This window comes from Pyrus communis, chromosome 9 (assembly GCF_963583255.1).
Source record: "Pyrus communis chromosome 9, drPyrComm1.1, whole genome shotgun sequence".
Classification (NCBI taxonomy): Eukaryota; Viridiplantae; Streptophyta; class Magnoliopsida; order Rosales; family Rosaceae; genus Pyrus; species Pyrus communis.
Window position 1 is genome coordinate 23,452,346 of NC_084811.1, and position 19,392 is coordinate 23,471,737.

Below are 19,392 nucleotides of genomic sequence, written 5' to 3' on the forward strand. Positions count from 1 at the left end.
ATTTTGTCTTTATTGTTAAAACTCAAAGTTTTCAAATTATTTTCATTAGTTTTCCTTTTTAAATATGAGACTAAATCAACAACAAATGAAGAATGGAGGTCCTACCCTCTCTTTGCATCTTTCTTTTTTAAAAAGAGATAAGCGGATGGTTTTGCCACGGTAATCCATCTTTTTAGAAGTTAGGATGACTCACAGATGTATTTCAATCTCTTCCTAATCACCATCATGCGATTCACCAGCATTAAAAATCAAACTTAAAACATGTGCGAAATATAAACCTAGAATTTGTCTTCCACCACTATGTCACCTCTTTGCATCATACTCACTTTATCAAATCCCCATTAAGTATGTTTAGTCTCAGGGCTATAGGCTATAGGTGTACCTAAATCTATATTGTGATTATTTGTAAATATGTGTCCCGTGAAAATACAGAACTTCAATTTAAAATGGATTTGGATCCCATCTGGATTTAAATTGTGGGGATCATAAAGATTTTTACATTTTAGCCATTAATCGTGCATCGTAAGGTCAGAAATCATTTAACTTTTTGTATTTTAAATTAAACACAAATGGTAATTGATGAAAACGGGCCACATGATATACAATAAATGGTTAAAATGTGAAGATTCCTAGGATTCCCACAAAGTCAATCCGGAGAGGATCTTCTTCCGTTTAAAAATTCAAGACTCAACAAAATCCGTACTATTAAACATATAAAAATCTAAATTACACATCGCTTGTCATATAAAATATAATACAAAACGGAACTCGTTCACAGTATTCAATATGACTCACAACAAATTACTAGAACTTCTTACGTAAATTTAATAAGGTTAATGTTCGAGCCACAAATCTCATAACCAAGTTGTGAGTACCTATCATAACGTATTTTGTTTCCGTAGATATATTTTGTTAAATTATTTTTCAACAAAAGACTGGAAAATGCATTAGCAGGACTTCACAATGTATTAGTAAAACTGAAGTGCATTATCCCAAATTAACCATCACAACCACACAAACAAAAATTTTACCATGAAATGGATAAGGTAAAAGTCCATGTAAATCCACCAAGGTAAACGCCTCACAAAGCTGATGATTAACAACAGTCATTAGTGGTTAACCGCGGTAATTATCGAGCTGTATACGTGTTTTGTTCGTGTTGTATCGGATTATGCGAATAGTAAACAAAAAATTAGAGGTAATTAGTAAAAAGTAACTATAAATTGAAAAGGGGCAGGGTAATTAGTTGGAGAGGTTGGACAAAAGCTGCCTCCGTCCCCCAAACAAACAAACAGAACCAGGCAGGTCCTCAATGAGAAAATCCAATCAAACCGTCCGTCTCTCTCTCTCTTCAAGCGACGTCACGAAATTCGAGACGATTAAAAAACAAAGAGGGCAAAAAAATTTTAAATAACAAAAAATCTAGGGTTTGCTTAATTTTCTCTCTCTTTCTCTTCGATTTTCTTTCCCTCCAAACAGCCCCGGGAGCGCGGGTGGGGGCGAAAAAATTATTTTTTACAGCTCGGCCTTTTTTCGTTTTCATTTTTATTTTCCTGTTTTTTGTCCTTCGTTCCTCTTCAGATCCTAAGTTTTCTCGGGAAAAAACTTTTTTCCGGGAAAATTTGGCCTGCACCTCCTGCTCTCCGCGACTTTGAACGGTTTTTTGTTCTTCAAGCTCGTCCAAGGTAATTCTCCCTCTCCCCATCCCTCTCTCTCTGCGACTCTGTTAATTCAATGGAATTTTCTGGGAAAATTTGTATCTTCAGTTTCCTAATCCTCCAATAGGTAAATTTTCAATTTCTTCCCAGATTTTTGGGGAAAGTGTAATTTTTATGCATGCTTGATGGTAGCTATTCATTTTTGGTAAATTTTTTTTTAAATTAAGGCAAAACAGAATTTATTTTGGTATTTTTAGTTTTAATATTGTTGCAAATTTTGCTTTTTAGGAGTTTTATGTGTGGATTGTTGATCTGAGAGGGACGATAGCTCGTAGTTGGAGTGCAGGAAGGGAGGGAAAATTGTTGAAGGTCTTGGATTCATAGAGAGAGGATTTGACAGCTCCAGGATAAGATTTTTGATATTTAGATGGTTGGTTTGTTCAAATAGTCGAATTTACGGTCGCTGATCTTGAATTGGTTGAATTTTGGATGCACGTTGCTCTATGGATTCAGAAGCATTTCCATCCTCAAGGCCGACGGTGAAATGTTGTAATTGTGAATGTAGTTGTTCGTTGGTGAGTGTTTCTTCAGGGGGGACTTGGCTTCGGTCTGTAAAGAGAAAGTATGGCGAGTTTGAGGATGGTAACCGTTTCTTTATACCCGGGATTGAACTTTATTATAATGCACGAGTCCAAATGGAGAACGAATGTGTTGCACTACGCGAGACGCTTAGTAGCCAGCAGAACACGATACAGGATTTGTATACTGAGCTGGACGAGGAGAGGAATGCTTCATCATCCGCTGCCAATGAGGCTATGTCAATGATATTGAGGTTGCAGGGGGAGAAGGCTGAAATACAGATGGAGGCCCGGCAATTCAAGTGTTTCGTTGAGGAGAAGATGGCACATGACCAGCAGGAGCTTTTGGCACTGGAAGATTTGCTGTATAAGAGAGAACAGGCGATTCAGGCACTCACGTGTGAAGTGCAGGCCTATAAGCATAGAATGATGAGTTATGGGCTCACGGAGTCTGAGGTGGAGGGTGAGAATGGTTCCTTTAGCCGTATCCAGAGTGTGGGTGACTTTGAAGCCCAGTATGAACTTCCGACAACGCCCACATATGAATACCCACCTTTGAAATGTAAAATAAATGAGACGCAAGGTGCGTTGGAGTGCGATGATGATGCAGATATTGAGAAATATGCATTTGATGAGAGCCCTCGTGGGAGAGAGCATTTGAGAAATTTGGAAAGCAGGCTCCATCAGATGGAGAGGAGTCCGGGCGGCAGTCCGATGGGAGGGGATTTTTCTGGTTCCAAGAACATTTTTGAAAAGGTGGTGGTTGGCCATTCTCCTCGGCGGTCAAGACATTCCGGAAGACATTCAAGTGACTCACCTGTGTATACGGTTAAAGAAACTGGTCCAGATTTTGCTGAATCTCCTAGATATAACAGCAGCTTCAGGAAGGCAGACTATGTCTCACAGTCTGAGGACTACCCAAACACAAGAAAGTTTGATAATATATCAGAAGTTGGAGACGACACGAGTGACAGAATTTATACCATTGACTCTGTTCACAACGGAGCACCTTGCAATGGTTATAGAGAAGTCAAATCGGGAGTAACTTCGAGGGGACTGACTGGGCCTGATTTTGAGGATCCTGATGTCATGAAGCTCTATATGAGGCTTCAGGCACTTGAGGCTGACAGGGAGTCAATGAGGCAGGCAATGCTTTCGATGCGAACGGATAAAGCTCAACTGGTATTGCTTAAAGAAATAGCTCAACATTTGTGTAAAGATATGTCACCAGAGAAACAAATGATTGTAAAGAAACCATCTCCCGTTAGAAGCTTTTCTTTCATGTCTGTTTTTAAGGTAATTTTGGATTTCATCTATTGGCAATTGAAATTTAATTTCTAATAGTGCTACATGGTTGATTATTTTCATTTATTCTTATGTTTGAGCCAGAGAATGCTATCAACATTATCGTTTCCATGGACCATTATGTATTAACACTAGTTGTCTGTTTAATTGTTGTGTTCAGTGGATCATGTCCTTTGTTTTCTGGAGAAGGAGGGCGCGCCGAAGCAAGTATGTAGCTCATACTTCTTACTATCAGAACAAATATAAATCAGTAGTTTTACCTTTGTTATACAACTGACACGATCATTTTGTTGACGAAATGAGAACCAATGCATGTTATAATTTGGAAAAGACGAAGGCATGCCCATCTAGGCAACAAGCACTGTTTACAGCAACAATTATAAGCTATGCAGAAGAATAATTTGAAACAAATAATTCTAGTCTCACTATGATGTATATCCACGGCACTCTGGTTTTTTTTCTCGCATTGCTGGTTGTTTATGGCCATATGATCGTTTTCTAATATCTTTGAACATAATTTCAGGCATATGTTTGGGCTATCAGCCAATGTGGGTTTGCTTATGCTTCTAGACAAGGGTCCCCATGTAAGGCAGTGGAGATGTCTTACAAGTACACAAGTGTAAAACCAGTTAGCAAACATCCGTCATATCCATATCGAAAGCTATGCTCACATGTGGACACACACGTACCAAAGGGCATTTTAAATCACACTTCTACAAGTAGGTTCGGAATTCTTTTCCTGGCTTGGTTGGTTGTGCTGCTGAATTTGGGTTTATGTGCAGAGTGTTGTTTTGATTCAATTTTTCTTTTCCTGGGGGTTTGAGTGTAATTTTCTGGCTGACCGACGAACCATGGCGATGTTTTGAGCGTGCTTGATCTCATATATGGTTCCTTGGAATTCAGCTCAAAGCTGTGTCATTCGACAGTCCTCTCCTGTACATTGCAGATGCTTGTATGATTGATTTCCAATTCAAAATATGCAATAGGCTTATTCTTTTAGCCCTAGTTTTTGCAGGTTTTTACGGTTTTACCATAAAGGGATTTCAAAATCTTGGTTCTTGTTGGAATATAATTTGGTCATTTACCCCTGTATTATTCCTCTTTGAAACCCAACTGCTCTCTAAAGCATGAGTGGATATGCTTTTTTGGACCACCACCACGCAAAAGTGCTTTTAACAAATCAATTGGTTTGCTTTGTTTTAATAATGCTAGATTGATAGGGCCATGTGTACTGTCTTTCACTTTGTCATGAATGCTTTTTTTTTGTCAACTTTGTCCAAATTAAGGTAAGATTTCCCCAAGTTTCAATTGTACGTTTTCAGATGCTTTCATTTCAGATTTGGACAGTGATTTCTTGTTCTAAACTACTTTAATTTACCGGAGGAGATTAGAACACGGTATTAAGTTGTCTTACATAGTTGACCTAGCACTCGTTTTCTAATTGCACTTTTTCACTTTGGTTTTATGTTGTAGATGGTTTTTAATAATTTTCGTCAATTGTTAGAACTACTTAGTAGTACGAAAAATGAACCGTCAAGAATGAATTAGGGAAAGATATTTTTTTTTTTCCTCAACTAACAATCTAGTGGATAAAAAGTCGGACATACTGAAGACAAACTTGATCTTTAACCCACAAAAAGTTCTATAGGAGTGAGACAAACTGTAGCCTGCTGAATTAATCTTGTTACTAAACATGCTGATTAAGTTTAATAAGGTTAGAGGAGCACATTGTTTGACCATTCTCATTGACCAGTTCAATGGCAAGGCAGCCAATGGTGGGTGGGTGAGCACATTGTTTCAACCTTAAGACATATTCCTCGTGGCAAGGCAGCCAATGGTGGGTGGGTGAGCACATTGTTTCAACCTTAAGACATATTCCTCATGACAACTCATCCTTTTTTCTAGAGAGTATTAAATCCAACCAATACTAAATCTTCTTATTTTCGTAAATGAGAATAGTTTTGAATTTTGTTTTATCAAAAATAGCATGTGTGGCCAAACCAATTAGTCAGATCAATGTGCTCGTCTTTTTGTACCAAGTAAAAATCTCCTTCTCATAGAATTAAAGTAGCTTAGAATATCGTTTTGTAGAAGAAAATATAAATCTCATTCCTTCAATGGTGGCACCATAAAAGAAGAAAGAATAAAAGGGAACAATTAATAACAAGGTGGTACAACACGTGTTATAATATAAGTGAATGATGAGCTTAAAATGTCCCACTTTAATGTATACTTTTTAATATCCTTCACTTAAATTATAACATATGATGTACCGCATGATGTTCTAAAATATCTCGAGTAGATGATTTAAGAAATCCTAAAAAGAGGTTTGTTTTCATTGAGGGGTAACTAATTATCTTCCTTTCTATTGTTTTAGTTCGAATTTTAACATATCTAGATTAGTTTGGGAGGGTCAGAATTTTAACATACCTAGATTAATTTTAACATAATCATAACAATTAAGTTCTCTCTCGTGGCTTTGTGGAAAAATATGATAACATTCCAATGTGGAAAAATATGATAACATAATCATATTTATTTTCCCCTACCACAAATCTACTACGTTGTTCAAGAGGGGTTTTTTTATTTGGGAAATTGAAGGTTATAGAACAATTTTAAATTTTGATGGGAAAGTCCATTTGACTGACACGACATGATCAACATGAATTTTCACACGATAAATATCTAAAATGCCTATGAATAATACTCAACATGATCGACAACCTTTGGGTCCATTGGATACTCCAAGTGCAAAATCTTGATTGTCGATCGTGTTGTTTAACATGGTATACGAATAGGGGTATTTAAGACATTTCACATGTGTTTTGTGCGAAAAATGCGGTTACAACTTGTTCTACTACAACTAGTACATCAAAACTTTTGTTTTTATACAAAGATATATTATAAATGGAGAAGAATACCATTAAATTGTAGTACTAAATGACACGGTAAAAATAATTCGTAATAGACCTATCACAGAAAACGTACATGACATAGTTACATTAGCACGGTAGCATCATGTGCCAATAAAGTAAAAACATGTATATTTTATCTACATATCTTTATTTATTAACATAAAACGTCATGTAACAATGTAAGCGTACAATATAAGTTTTTCTCCTTCTACAACCAGTTACCCTTTATTAGCTTTCCTTATAAATTTTCTTTTTTCTTTAAAAAGAACCAAAAAAAAAAATTTCGTTTGCAGACGCCAACACGGGCTCTAGCTAAAAACCCTGCCCCATCACTCAGCCGTTGTCCAGTTTCAGCAAAAAACCCTCTCCATTCTCCAATGCTTAGCTGCAAAACCCTATTGTCCCAAAGGACCAAATCCATCAGGAAGAAGAAGAAAACCAAAACCAAAACCAAATCCAAAAACAAGAAAACAACCAAATCTGTATCCACAAAACAAAACCCCATTTCCAAAAACTACCAAGAATTAGAGGAAGAAGAAGAAGATGAAGATTTTGAAGAAGGTTTCAATCTCAAGGCCTCAGCTCCATCGAGCTCCCATGGAGTTCAGCCACTGGGCAATCTCTACCTCAGCCCAGGTTCTGTCAACTCAAGGAACACTGGATTAGGTAATCTCCAAACCCTATCAGATGAGCTTGTTCTTGAGATTTTGGGGCTTTTGGGTGGGACCCACTTGGGGGTTTTGGCCACTGTGAGCAGATCTTTTTATGTTTTTGCAAATCATGAAACCCTCTGGAGGAACCTTGTGTTGGATGATCTAAAGGGTAGGCTTTTGTATAATGGGTCTTGGAAATCTACTTACATTGCTGCTCATTGCCCTTCGTTTGATGTGTCAAGTATCCGTGTTTCGGGTTTGAGAGTTAGGGACTTTTATTCTGACTATCTCTTCCAGAGCTGGCTTTGTGCCAATCTTGAGATGAAACCCGAGTGGCTTGAAAGGGATAATATAATCAGGAGAAGGGGAATTTCGGTTGAGGAGTTCATTTCAGATTTTGAGGAACCGAATAAGCCGGTGCTGTTGGAAGGGTGTATGGATAACTGGGTTGCATTGGCGAAATGGGATAGGGATTATTTAGTTCAATTGTGTAGTGATGTTCAATTTTTGGTTGGGCCAGTGCTGATGAAGCTTGGGGACTATTTTCGATATGCTGATCAGGCGAGGGAAGAGAGGCCTCTGTATTTATTTGACCCAAAATTCGGAGAAAAAGTTGCAACTTTGGGTTCTGAATACGAAGTTCCGGTGTACTTTAGGGAGGACTTATTTGGTGTTTTGGGCAAAGAGAGGCCAGATTATAGATGGATAATAATTGGACCAGCTGGGTCAGGTTCATCATTCCACATTGATCCTAATTCGACTTCTGCTTGGAATGCAGTGATCACGGGGTCAAAGAAGTGGGTGTTGTTTCCTCCTGATGTGGTTCCTCCCGGGGTGCATCCCAGTCCAGATGGAGCTGAGGTGGCATGTCCTGTTTCAATAATTGAATGGTTCATGAACTTCTATGGTGCAACAAAGACTTGGAAGAAGAAACCCATTGAATGCATTTGTAAGGCTGGGGAGGTGATTTTTGTACCTCGTGGATGGTGGCATCTGGTGATCAACTTGGAGGAATCAATTGCCATTACACAGAATTATGTTAGCAGGTATTGTTCTTATATAACTTATGGTTCATAGTCTATAACTTTTTGTTGTTTTGCTTGTTATAATGGTGAACTCTCTGCTCGTACTATGTATTAAAAGAACAGATTACATAACACCATTTTTCGAAGCCCACGTGGAAACCCTGTGAATTTAGGGGATTATTAGGTGAAATTTTAAGCATTCAATTGTGATATTTCTCATTGAGTGATTTAAGAAGCAGTAAATGATATACCCTAAATTGCCGCAGCCCTAGGCTGTGATGAGAAATTCGTAGATGCTTGAATCATGGCCGTAGTCCTAGGGGTACAAAAGTATAATACTTTTAAGTAGTCCTGAATGTTGGTTGTTTGATTCTTTGTTTTTCCCGTTGTGTGATTACCAAATTTGTTTCCTTTGGAGTAACTTTAACCATGCAATTTGAAGAAGATTCTTTTAAAGGAGGGGTATTTGATATCTTTCTGCTGTGTTGATAAGAAAGCAAACAGATTTAGTTTACATAAAGATGCTTGAAGTAGAGGCTTCATCGGTCAAGTTAAATCTGTTAAAACTATTACAAAACTGAAAGATGTCTAATAGGCTTGACGGAGATGAAGTTAGTGAATCATAAGGGTTGTGTATATTCTTGATCCCACATTTCTAAAAAAGTAAAACTTTTTAATTACTCCTGCCCTAATGTTTTGTACTTCTGAGCAATTAGTTCACTGTGGATATAACGATGTGGAGCAGGTGTGTCGTGTGGCTTATGACAAATAGGTATTTGAATTCAAGCATATGGGAGAAAGCAGAATTGTTTTAGCAAATAGATACATCATGTTGACAGGAAAACTATGTCAACGTGTACAAAGATTATTACAGCTATATGTAGCTCAGATGAAAATGGAACTCCAAAAAGAACCCAAATAATACGTAAAACAGTTCAGGTTGTATTTCTTAACTTCGTATTGGCAGGATAAGGGTATGCATTGCACTGACCATTCATAATATCCACTGTTTTGGAACAGAAAAGGGTGGTTTGCCGTTAGTTACCTGGCTTTTTTTGCATTTGCAGGAGAAATTTGTTGAACGTCTTGGATTTTCTTAAGAGGCCAAATGCCAGCACTCTGGTATCCGGAACCAGAGATCGAGTGAATTTGTATGACAAGTTTAAAAATGCCATTGAGGCTTCTTTTCCCGGAACTATCGATCTCCTGACTCTGAAAGCAGAGGAGAAGAATGCCCAGCAGAAAAAATCATCCTTCTGGGATTCAGTTACGGATTCACAGGCCGGTGCTTTCAAGTTCTCTTTCTAGACTAAAGAGACCACAAATACAGAAAATGCAACTAGTCCTTCCTCCAGAAGAAGAAAACAGAAAAGAACAATTTTGACACTAATTTTATTGGTTTGACATTGTTGTATTTCATTCGTTGACCATATGAGCTTGTACCTTTTTATTGTGCCCAATTTTCAAATATCAAATTCACTAGGAACTTGCTTGGCCGTAACTTTAGGAAACTCATGAACATGTACTTGAATAAAGTCGGTTCAACATAATGAAAGCTTGATACTGCCAAGGCACCATCGAGAAATAACTTACATGTCACCTTGGTGACACACCTCTGCCATTGATACATCATATGGAGAAACTTACATGTCTTTGTGTCGTTGGCACAAAATGCCCGTTAACTCTTTGAGGAGCATTTCGGTATTTCCACTCGCCCGTTAACTCTGTTATAGTCAGTCTCAGCCATTCACAGGGAGAAACTGGACATTTTATTGAGGCGTTTTATTCCTCCACAGGGAGAATAACTAGGAAAACATCCAAATAGTTGGCAGATTTCTCATAAGTTTTGTCAATAAAACCAAATTAAAGTACAGAGAAATTAAGTTAGGATCAAAGAATGATATCAACCATCACCGTGGCGAAAATATACGACTGTATTTCTAGTCGGCTTCTAAGGTAGGAGAAAGGGAAGCTGAATAACAACCATTTGAGAACTTCAAAGTTTTCAAGAAACCCAAATGCAAGTGAGGCGTAACGATGGCTTCTGGAATACCAAAAGTAGAGGAGCTTTTGTGCAACTCTTCAGCTGGCGCATCAGGACGATCAGATTTCTCATGAACTGCTTCTACAGCAACATTCAACCCGATTGATGAAGGTTCGTTCATAAAGCTGGAAGCAGGTCAAATCAAATAAAAGAACTAGTTAAGATCGATATTGGATTAGCGTGATAATGCCAACTGAATGCAGGCTAGTGTAGTGCAAGCTGTAACAAACTCCAGATTGGAGATAGGCTCAATGCAGCATGGCATCCAAAGGTTATAGCGAAATCCATCGTTTCACTTGGCCTTAAATTTGTGGGTATTCATCTACTTACGGAACTTGGTGCACACTAAATCATAGATAAACCTCACGAACTCTGAGCATTAATGCATAAAGGTTCATATAAAACTTGAATCACGTTAATGTTTACCTCGCCTCAAAGCTTCTCCCTTCAGAACCCAAAAGGGCACATAGGCTGCAAATAATCCATGGTGGAAGATATGCATCCTTAATTTCAACACTCGAGCAGAGACCAGCTGATGAGCCTTGCATGGATCCATCATCTTTTGTGGTGGTCTTTTTGGGAGCAACAATATGGTCTGCTCTTTTCAATTCCGTGCATTTAATCTGGAAAAAGGGTACAGTAAGAAGTTCCATTAGTATTTCTGAGAACGTTGCAGCGTAATGAAGGCAAGTAGGCACATTCAGAACAAATGGAAGGGGGGAGCGGGAAATTGTTCTCTCCATAAGTCTGGGAACTATATTAGGTTACAACATAGGGCCAACGAGTCACTATCTGTGATGCGCTTTAAATCAGGACTTCACTCTAATACATTATAATAGCACTGGCAAGCACGAAGCTCCAACCAAAAGCACATTCTCAAACAGACGTAGAATTCAGGTTTTTGGTAACAAGACATGCTGACTCTGTTGTCTAGGTACAGTCCCTGGCACAACAATTAATGGTGCTAAGGAACCCCAAACATTTTTCGCACTCACCTCTGGAGAAGAAATGGCAGCATTCTGAAACGGCACAGGTGAATATAATACAGGGACATCCATTACCACTAAAGCAGTCAACAACGACCTTAACATGAAACCAGAAGCAAGGTAGAGTGAGATGATAAGGATCCAAAATACATATTTAATCAATTTAGCCAGATGACATGGAATTGAAAAGTAAGTATAACATACCTATAATTTAACAAAATATCGAACACTCCATGTACATCTTTATTGCCATTGAAAACTAGCAATGATTCTGGGGTATTATCTATATCAGAAGAGGAACTCAAGCGCCGTGTCTGCAACAATTTTAAATGGGGGCACAAATAAGTGGAGCAAAAAAGTGATATTTGAAACTTGTAAGCCAAGACCTGAAAATGGCATGAGTAAACCAAATACACACATATGACGGATGCAAATGGTCTGAGATGCAAAACCATCCTTCCAGTAATATCTTTTAAAGAAGAAGGGTTTGAGATGAATGATACAAATCACATTGTCTAATAATAATAGTTGGAATGATACAAATCACATTGTTGAGTATAAGACTGACATAACTTTTCTTTCCTTTTTCTCTTAAACTACCCAAAGTTTTAACTATCAAATGGTGGATAAAAACAGAAACTGCTGCCCAGTATACCCAGATCAGTAGAACAATATAGCACCAAGTCTTATTCGCCATCAAATCCCACAAAAGGCAGGTAAAGGTATTCCACGACCCTCACCATGCCTACAATCAGATAAGAAAAACTAGTACAAACTGCAAATGGGAAGAACAACAGATATTAACCTGGCCAAAATTCTGTTTCTCCATCTCTGAGAGCTCAACAAGAACATCTGGAGTGACTTGCTCTAGTTTAGAACGGCAAAGAGGCATAGAGAAAGAAACATCCTAATGGCAATATTGTCAAGTGAAAAAATGTCAGAAATGATAGACAAAGGGGCAGTACAAGGTCCATCCTGATATAAAAACACACTACACAGAAAAGGCTTAACCTTCAGAAATTAGCCATGGTCCATCCTGATATGACAAGTTTAAAAATGCCATTGAGGCTTCTTTTCCCGGAACTATCGATCTCCTGACTCTGAAAGCAGAGGAGAAGAATGCCCAGCAGAAAAAATCATCCTTCTGGGATTCAGTTACGGATTCACAGGCCGGTGCTTTCAAGTTCTCTTTCTAGACGAAAGAGACCACAAATACAGAAAATGCAACCAGTCCTTCCTCCAGAAAAAGAAAACAGAAAAGAACAATTTTGACACTAATTTTATTGGTTTGACATTGTTGTATTTCATTCGTTGACCATATGAGCTTGTACCTTTTTATTGTTCCCAATTTTCAAATATCAAATTCACTAGGAACGACTCACGAACATGTACTTGAATAAAGTCAGTTCAACATAATGAAAGCTTGATACTGCCAAGGCGCCATCGAGAAATAACTTACATGTCACCGTGGTGACGCACCTGTGCCATCAATACATCATATGGAGAAACTTACATGTCTTTGTGTCGTTGGCACAAAATGCCATATTGCGTATGTACCTATGCCATCGATACATCATATGGAGAAACTTACATGACTTTGTGTCGTTGGCACAAAATGCCATATTGCGTATGTACCTATGCCGTGTAAGTCCTTAAAAGTATCCCAAATGGGGATCTGGCCAGCTCTTTGAGGAGCATTTCGGTATTTCCACTCGCCCGTTAACTCTGTTATAGTCAGTCTCAGCCATTCACAGGGAGAAACTGGACATTTTATTGAGGCGTTTTATTCCTCCACAGGGAGAATAACTAGGAAAACATCCAAATAGTTGGCAGATTTCTCATAAGTTTTGTCAATAAAACCATTCGGTATTAAACTGGTAAAACAAATCTTACAGATCGGTTCAAAATTAGATGGTGTACCAAATTAAAGTACAGAGAAATTAAGTTAGGATCAAAGAATGATATCAACCATCACCGTGGCGAAAATATACGACTGTATTTCTAGTCGGCTTCTAAGGTAGGAGAAAGGGAAGCTGAATAACAACCATTTGAGAACTTCAAAGTTTTCAAGAAACCCAAATGCAAGTGAGGCGTAACGATGGCTTCTGGAATACCAAAAGTAGAGGAGCTTTTGTGCAAGTCTTCAGCTGGCGCATCAGGACGATCAGATTTCTCATGAACTGCTTCTACAGCAACATTCAACCCGATTGATGAAGGTTCGTTCATAAAGCTGGAAGCAGGTCAAATCAAATAAAAGAACTAGTTAAGATCGATATTGGATTAGCGTGATAATGCCAACTGAATGCGGGCTAGTGTAGTGCAAGCTGTAACAAACTCCAGATTGGAGATAGGCTCAATGCAGCATGGCATCCAAAGGTTATAGCGAAATCCATCGTTTCACACTAAATCATAGATAAACCTAACGAACTCTGAGCATTAATGCATAAAGGTTCATATAAAACTTGAATCACGTTAATGTTTACCTCGCCTCAAAGCTTCTCCCTTCAGAACCCAAAAGGGCACATAGGCTGCAAATAATCCATGGTGGAAGATATGCATCCTTAATTTCAACACTCGAGCAGAGACCAGCAGATGAGCCTTGCATGGATCCATCATCTTTTGTGGTGGTGTCTGTTCTTTTCAATTCCGCGCATTTAATCTGGAAAAAGGGTACAGTAAAAAGTTCCATTAGTATTTCTGAGAACATTGCAGCGTAATGAAGGCAAGTAGGCACATTCAGAACAAATGGAAGGGGGGAGCGGGAAATTGTTCTCTCCATAAGTCTGGGAACTATATTAGGTTAAAACATAGGGCCAACGAGTCACTATCTGTGATGCGCTTTAAATCAGGACTTCACTCTAATACGTTATAATAGCACTGGCAAGCACGAAGCTCCAACCAAAAGCACATTCTCAAACAGACGTAGAATTCAGGTTTTTGGTAACAAGACATGCTGACTCTGTTGTCTAGGTACAGTCCCTGGCACAACAATTAATGGTGCTAAGGAACCCCAAACATTTTTTGCACTCACCTCTGGAGAAGAAATGGCAGCATTCTGAAACGGCACAGGTGAATATAATACAGGGACATCCATTACCACTAAAGCAGTCAACAACGACCTTAACATGAAACCAGAAGCAAGGTAGAGTTAGATGATAAGGATCCAAAATACATATTTAATCAGTTTAGCCAGATGACATGGAATTGAAAAGTAAGTTTAACATACCTATAATTTAACAAAATATCGAACACTCCATGTACATCTTTATTGCCATTGAAAACTAGCAATGATTCTGGGGTATTATCTATATCAGAAGAGGAACTCAAGCGCCGTGTCTGCAACAATTTTAAATGGGGGCACAAATAAGTGGAGCAAAAAAGTGATATTTGAAACTTGTAAGCCAAGACCTGAAAATGGCATGAGCAAACCAAATACACATACATGACGGATGCAAATGGTCTGAGATGCAAAACCATCCTTCCAGCAATATCTTTTAAAGAAGAAGGGTTTGAGATGAATGATACAAATCACATTGTCTAATAATAATAGTTGGAATGATACAAATCACATTGTCGAGTATAAGACTGACATAACTTTTCTTTCCCTTTTCTCTTAAACTACCCAAAGTTTTAACTATCAAATGGTGGATAAAAACAGAAACTGCTGCCCAGTATACCCAGATCAGTAGAAAAATATAGCACCAAGTCTTATTTGCCATCAAATCCCACAAAAGGCAGGTAAAGGTATTCCACGACCCTCACCATGCCTACAATCAGATAAGAAAAACTAATACAAACTGCAAATGGGAAGAACAACAGATATTAACCTGGCCAAAATTCTGTTTCTCCATCTCTGAGAGCTCAACAAGAACATCTGGAGTGACTTGCTCTACTTTAGAACGGCAAAGAGGCATAGAGAAAGAAACATCCTAATGGCAATATTGTCAAGTGAAAAAATGTCAGAAATGATAGACAAAAGGGCAGTACAAGGTCCATCCTGATATAAAAACACACTACACAGAAAAGGCTTAACCTTCAGAAATTAGCCATGGTCCATAATTGTGTATGAAAAGCAATATTGAACCAAGAGCAAAAGCTTGCAGCTCAAGTGTTATATACATTTTCAAAGACTTTGTATGAGGAAAAGGTAGAAGCCATAAATTGGAACCCTAGTTAATTTATTCAGTTCAATGATTTATGACTTTCATCCAGTAACTTAGTGAATATCTAAATGCAAGAGAAAAATGTTCAAATGAAAAATGACATAGATTACATCTAAACAAGACTTCTTTCTGTAAATGCAGTAAGCATTACAAGAAACGTACAAATTACAGAAAAAAAAACAATAGTTTTGAGAAACACTACAAGTAAAACTTACATGCTCTCTTAACAATGATCGTATGGCTCTTGTTGACTGGGAGATATAAGCATTGCTGATGCGTTTTGAGCCCACAGAGACATTACAAGCCGTGAACATTACCACAAAATATGGAGTACACACTAGAAGAATTGTACATGTAAACAGCAATCAGTGTGGAGTCCATGTGGAAAGAAAAATAGAAATCTAATTGGTTCAAAGATATTGGGATGGAGCACAAGACTCCGGAAAGGGAAGTTTATGCCTTCTTGATATGAATGGCAAGCTGAAATTTAAAAAATAATAATAATAAAACAAATATAAAATTGTTTTCTGTTTGATGGTTATAATTCTAATTACAAGTGTCATCCTGCAAACACTACCATAACACAGAGGGAGAAATCAACCTTTGTAGATTGAATAAGACAGAATACATATGTATCCCCACTCCAAGAAGGATGGGTACCTCAGGAGAGAGAAACAACTCACAATCAATGATAGTAATTCGTCCAAAAAGTAGTACATATATAGTCAAAACATAAGCGAAAGTGGCTTGAAAAAACATAATATACAGGCAAGAGTAATTACCATAAAAGATATCACAGGTACCATTACGAAGCATGTAGTATAGACTCTGAAATGAGTCATCCCATGCTACCTGTCGTTTTCTCAAGAATTCTGTTTCCACTGCAAAAGGGAAAATGATTGATGAAAACATTTCAGGAAAAAGATACATTGGGAATAACAGTATACTAAAAGCTTATGTAGCACACCTCCCTCAGCTGTTGATGATGTCAAAACTTGTATGAGAGAAGGCGGTAAGGTAGATTGAGGGTAAACCCACGAATATAATTGTTTAGAACTAATGACTTGGGAATTAGATATGAACCCTGAGCCACGGCTCATATTTTGATCCTGATAATGATCGGATTGGAACTTGAGATTCGGCATACTAGTGTAGGCACCGCACGCTATTGTCCTATGAATCCTAAAAATGTGAAAACAACATAACCTGAATAATCAATTACCAACATCCTGCCAACTGTAACCAATCAAAACGAATAGAAGTAACCACAACATTAGCAGAGTATGGGTGTGGCAGGAGCATAGTATGTTGGTAAATTTAAACTCTAAAGACAAATGATATGGGCAGTTTCCTCATGTTTGCACTACCTATTTTTTTAATCATTTATTTACTAATAAAAATTAATGTATGGCTTGAATCCATATGATACTTGCATCTGGGCAATTCTTTTAATATAATATTTGTATATGAACCATCCATAAGCATAATTTGATGATTTGACAAAGACATCAGCAGTGGCCAATGCCTTATATGCTAAAAATTCATTTTTCTAACACTTTCCAGACTGTCTTCAAGAATGTTGAAGTAAAATGTCACATATTTGCACCCCATCTTCAATATTATTAAAGTGAAATTAGACTGAAGATACCTGATTAGGTTGAAAACTTATAAACATGATCATGACAAAACAAGTGAACATATACTACGGGTCATCTTAGTTCAGTGTCTTATGCATGCACCTAAAGAATTTAACCAAGCATTGGGAGAGAATAACAAATCAAAAGGAATGAAAAAGTAGTGAACGTCCTGTCTTAAGCACTGGAAACTAAACTAACTGTCTTTTTAATAAACACATTTTACAAGCAATTCTAAAAGAATACAAAACTGTGTAATCAACCACGGAGATACAAACTCAAGACTAAATAACAGAAATGAAAACTAAACAGATTTTATAGCAGTTGTACACTTACCAATTCACTGGGGAAGAGGACACCACCCGCATACTACTTTTCAAAGTAAAATCCAGAGGAACCTTTCCATCAGGCAAGCAAAAGTCGCTGAAACCAGGTGATGTAGGATTGCCACTTCTTTCAGAAATATAAGCAGATGAGCCAATTGTAGATTCCTGGGCATCTATTCCTTTTAAAGCTTTATCCTGTTAAAATTAGCATAAAACTGTTAATAACAGATTCTTTTAACTATGTAGATAAGAGGAAAGGCTACTAAGTATACCACATCGACAGCTGCAAAGTCCGATAATCTGTCACCGCCTGATGAAAGCTCAGTAACACTACGGAAAGTAGTTTGACTACACTTTTCAATGGTTCGAAAAACTTTTGCCGCGCCTTCTTCAGTATGTTCAGCAGAATCTACAGTTTGGGGACTTCCCGGAAAAAAAAGATGGAATTGATAAGAAAATAAGAATGTGCCTGTTTGTCATAAACCAGATAATATTGGAATAAAGGCATACCCAGAAAGTTGGTGTTTCCTCTTGGAAGCCAAATTAGAAAGCAAGGAAAGATTCTTCACAGTGCTAGGTTTCTCCATTGAATTACTTTCCTGAACACAATATTAGGGTATTTTTGCACAATACCAACCACATTTAAAATTGAGTAGTAAAATAAGAGGGAAACAGTTTTCAAGGAAAATAAATAGAACATCTATTTAAGATTATGTGCAAACCTTAGCATTCTCTTTTCCAGAGAGTATCTTGAACCTAGATTTTTTTGCAGGGTAAACTTCATCCATACGAATGTCAATGTATCTAGGATTCCTTGACAGTTCTTGTTTCTTTTGCCCGTTTTCCGCTTCACTAATGTTGCAGAAAGAAAATAAGTCGGCGACTTTCAACAATAAAAAACCTAAAAAGAAGTAAGAAAATCTTACTTTGTAGAACCAAGCAAAGGAGCTGGAGATTCATCACTTATCTCCACAGCATTCATCCGCTGCTCTCCCTGTCAAGCATGCATTATAAATCAGAACCTTCTTACTAATATAGCCTGTCAAATTATATGCCAAGCTTTTGAAAATCCACTTCAGTTAAAATCTGTGTGTGTAAGAGCACTTAGTTGTACATCAGTGTTGCTTTGTAAAAAGTATAGCACTAGGCCTTAAAAACACGCATGACCCAGTGCGGCAGTGCCAATCCCACTTAACACAGGGTCCTAGGAGGAGAGATCCTCTTAAACTGTTTTCAGATTGATTAGAAATGTTTAACAAAATAACCAAATAATAAGAAGATCGACGATACAATGATGGCATCTCTACATATCCAGCCAAAAGTTGAAAAAAATGTATCCAGATAAAAGCCAAAAAAAGTTGAAAAAATGTATCCAGACAATGCAACGATAAGAATTAAAATCAGGCATTTAAATAAATTTCTGCTATCTCCAAAAGTGCTAATAATAAGAAGTCCAGAGTCCGGACAGAAGCAAAACCATGAGTTCAACAACTTACTCTCAATTGAGATGGTGTCTTTCTCTTGACTGTTGAAGTCCCACCACCAATCTTCAGAGAAGTGGGAGGCAGAGAACCGGGTGGAGCAACCATCGCCATACGTTAGTCTCAAACACTATTAACAGCAGACCTTTTACTTACAGTTCGAGTTCCTACATACGGTTCGAGAATCGATTCAATATTCATGAGTAAAATAAAACCATTCAAATTCCCAGCTAGCTAACCCTCAATTCCAAGGAAAAAGAAATCACTTTTGCAATTCTTTCACCTATCTAGCAGTTGATCTTGATTACCATTCCAGATATCCCAATCTCAATCTTGATTACCATCGAATACGATATGAATCCTAATCAACTATTGAGTAAAATTACCCAAAAATAAATTAATTGCGTCAAAATCTTGAAATTTTGTAATCTGAAGATTGGTAGAATAATGTCTAACCTCAGCGAAGGAGAGATTTCCAGGGCAAAGCCATTGGCAGCCGATGAAATCTCAGTGCAGCGCAGCGACGGACGGGATTAATCAATCCGGCGTGTCGATCGATTTGCCCCGAAAAATTTCGAGTTCCGGAGAGTAGGGCAAACCGAAGATGCAGAGAGAGAGTGGGAG

General features: G+C 37.8%; 4 protein-coding genes across 4 annotated transcripts; 2 read left to right on the forward strand and 2 right to left on the reverse strand.

The window, feature by feature from the left end:
• Nucleotides 1–1,265: 1,265 nt before the first annotated feature.
• On the forward strand, nt 1,266–4,546 carry LOC137745227 (myosin-binding protein 7-like). Its single transcript, XM_068485144.1, has 4 exons — nt 1,266–1,685; nt 1,947–3,532; nt 3,702–3,748; nt 4,065–4,546. Exons 2-4 carry the CDS (start codon nt 2,162–2,164, stop codon nt 4,162–4,164), a joined length of 1,518 nt encoding a protein of 505 aa, XP_068341245.1. The 5' UTR covers nt 1,266–1,685; nt 1,947–2,161; the 3' UTR covers nt 4,165–4,546.
• Nucleotides 4,547–6,771: 2,225 nt separating this feature from the next.
• Nucleotides 6,772–9,620, forward strand: LOC137745587 (arginine-specific demethylase JMJ22-like). Its single transcript, XM_068485560.1, has 2 exons — nt 6,772–8,155; nt 9,202–9,620. The coding sequence occupies exons 1-2, from the start codon at nt 6,834–6,836 to the stop codon at nt 9,440–9,442; spliced, it is 1,563 nt and encodes a 520-aa protein (XP_068341661.1). The 5' UTR covers nt 6,772–6,833; the 3' UTR covers nt 9,443–9,620.
• A 417-nt stretch (nt 9,621–10,037) lies between these two features.
• On the reverse strand, nt 10,038–12,060 carry LOC137744635 (uncharacterized). Its single transcript, XM_068484408.1, has 5 exons — nt 11,970–12,060; nt 11,369–11,478; nt 11,174–11,261; nt 10,605–10,801; nt 10,038–10,303 (listed from the first exon to the last, which is right to left on the reverse strand). Exons 1-5 carry the CDS (start codon nt 12,054–12,056, stop codon nt 10,075–10,077), a joined length of 711 nt encoding a protein of 236 aa, XP_068340509.1. The 5' UTR covers nt 12,057–12,060; the 3' UTR covers nt 10,038–10,074.
• A 943-nt stretch (nt 12,061–13,003) lies between these two features.
• Nucleotides 13,004–19,392, reverse strand: LOC137746328 (uncharacterized). Its single transcript, XM_068486413.1, has 15 exons — nt 19,225–19,392; nt 18,784–18,935; nt 18,214–18,281; nt 18,010–18,139; nt 17,798–17,886; nt 17,560–17,710; nt 17,298–17,482; nt 16,295–16,509; nt 16,110–16,208; nt 15,543–15,664; nt 14,992–15,093; nt 14,391–14,500; nt 14,196–14,283; nt 13,648–13,823; nt 13,004–13,394 (listed from the first exon to the last, which is right to left on the reverse strand). The coding sequence occupies exons 2-15, from the start codon at nt 18,880–18,882 to the stop codon at nt 13,166–13,168; spliced, it is 1,863 nt and encodes a 620-aa protein (XP_068342514.1). The 5' UTR covers nt 18,883–18,935; nt 19,225–19,392; the 3' UTR covers nt 13,004–13,165.

Coding starts and splice junctions, on each gene's coding strand:
- LOC137744635 (XM_068484408.1), bottom strand. CDS start 12,056: ATGCCTCTTTGCCGTTCTAAACTAGAGCAAGTCACTCCAGATGTTCTT. Junction 11,262..11,368: donor GATATTTTGTTAAATTATAG/GTATGTTATACT, acceptor TTTCATGTTAAG/GTCGTTGTTGACTGCTTTAG. Junction 10,304..10,604: donor GGGAGAAGCTTTGAGGCGAG/GTAAACATTAAC, acceptor ACCTGCTTCCAG/CTTTATGAACGAACCTTCAT.
- LOC137745587 (XM_068485560.1), top strand. CDS start 6,834: ATGCTTAGCTGCAAAACCCTATTGTCCCAAAGGACCAAATCCATCAGG. Junction 8,156..9,201: donor ACACAGAATTATGTTAGCAG/GTATTGTTCTTA, acceptor TTGCATTTGCAG/GAGAAATTTGTTGAACGTCT.
- LOC137745227 (XM_068485144.1), top strand. CDS start 2,162: ATGGATTCAGAAGCATTTCCATCCTCAAGGCCGACGGTGAAATGTTGT. Junction 3,533..3,701: donor CTTTCATGTCTGTTTTTAAG/GTAATTTTGGAT, acceptor TGTTGTGTTCAG/TGGATCATGTCCTTTGTTTT. Junction 3,749..4,064: donor AGGAGGGCGCGCCGAAGCAA/GTATGTAGCTCA, acceptor ACATAATTTCAG/GCATATGTTTGGGCTATCAG.
- LOC137746328 (XM_068486413.1), bottom strand. CDS start 18,882: ATGGCGATGGTTGCTCCACCCGGTTCTCTGCCTCCCACTTCTCTGAAG. Junction 17,887..18,009: donor CTGGAAAAGAGAATGCTAAG/GTTTGCACATAA, acceptor TATTGTGTTCAG/GAAAGTAATTCAATGGAGAA. Junction 15,094..15,542: donor GATCATTGTTAAGAGAGCAT/GTAAGTTTTACT, acceptor TATTGCCATTAG/GATGTTTCTTTCTCTATGCC.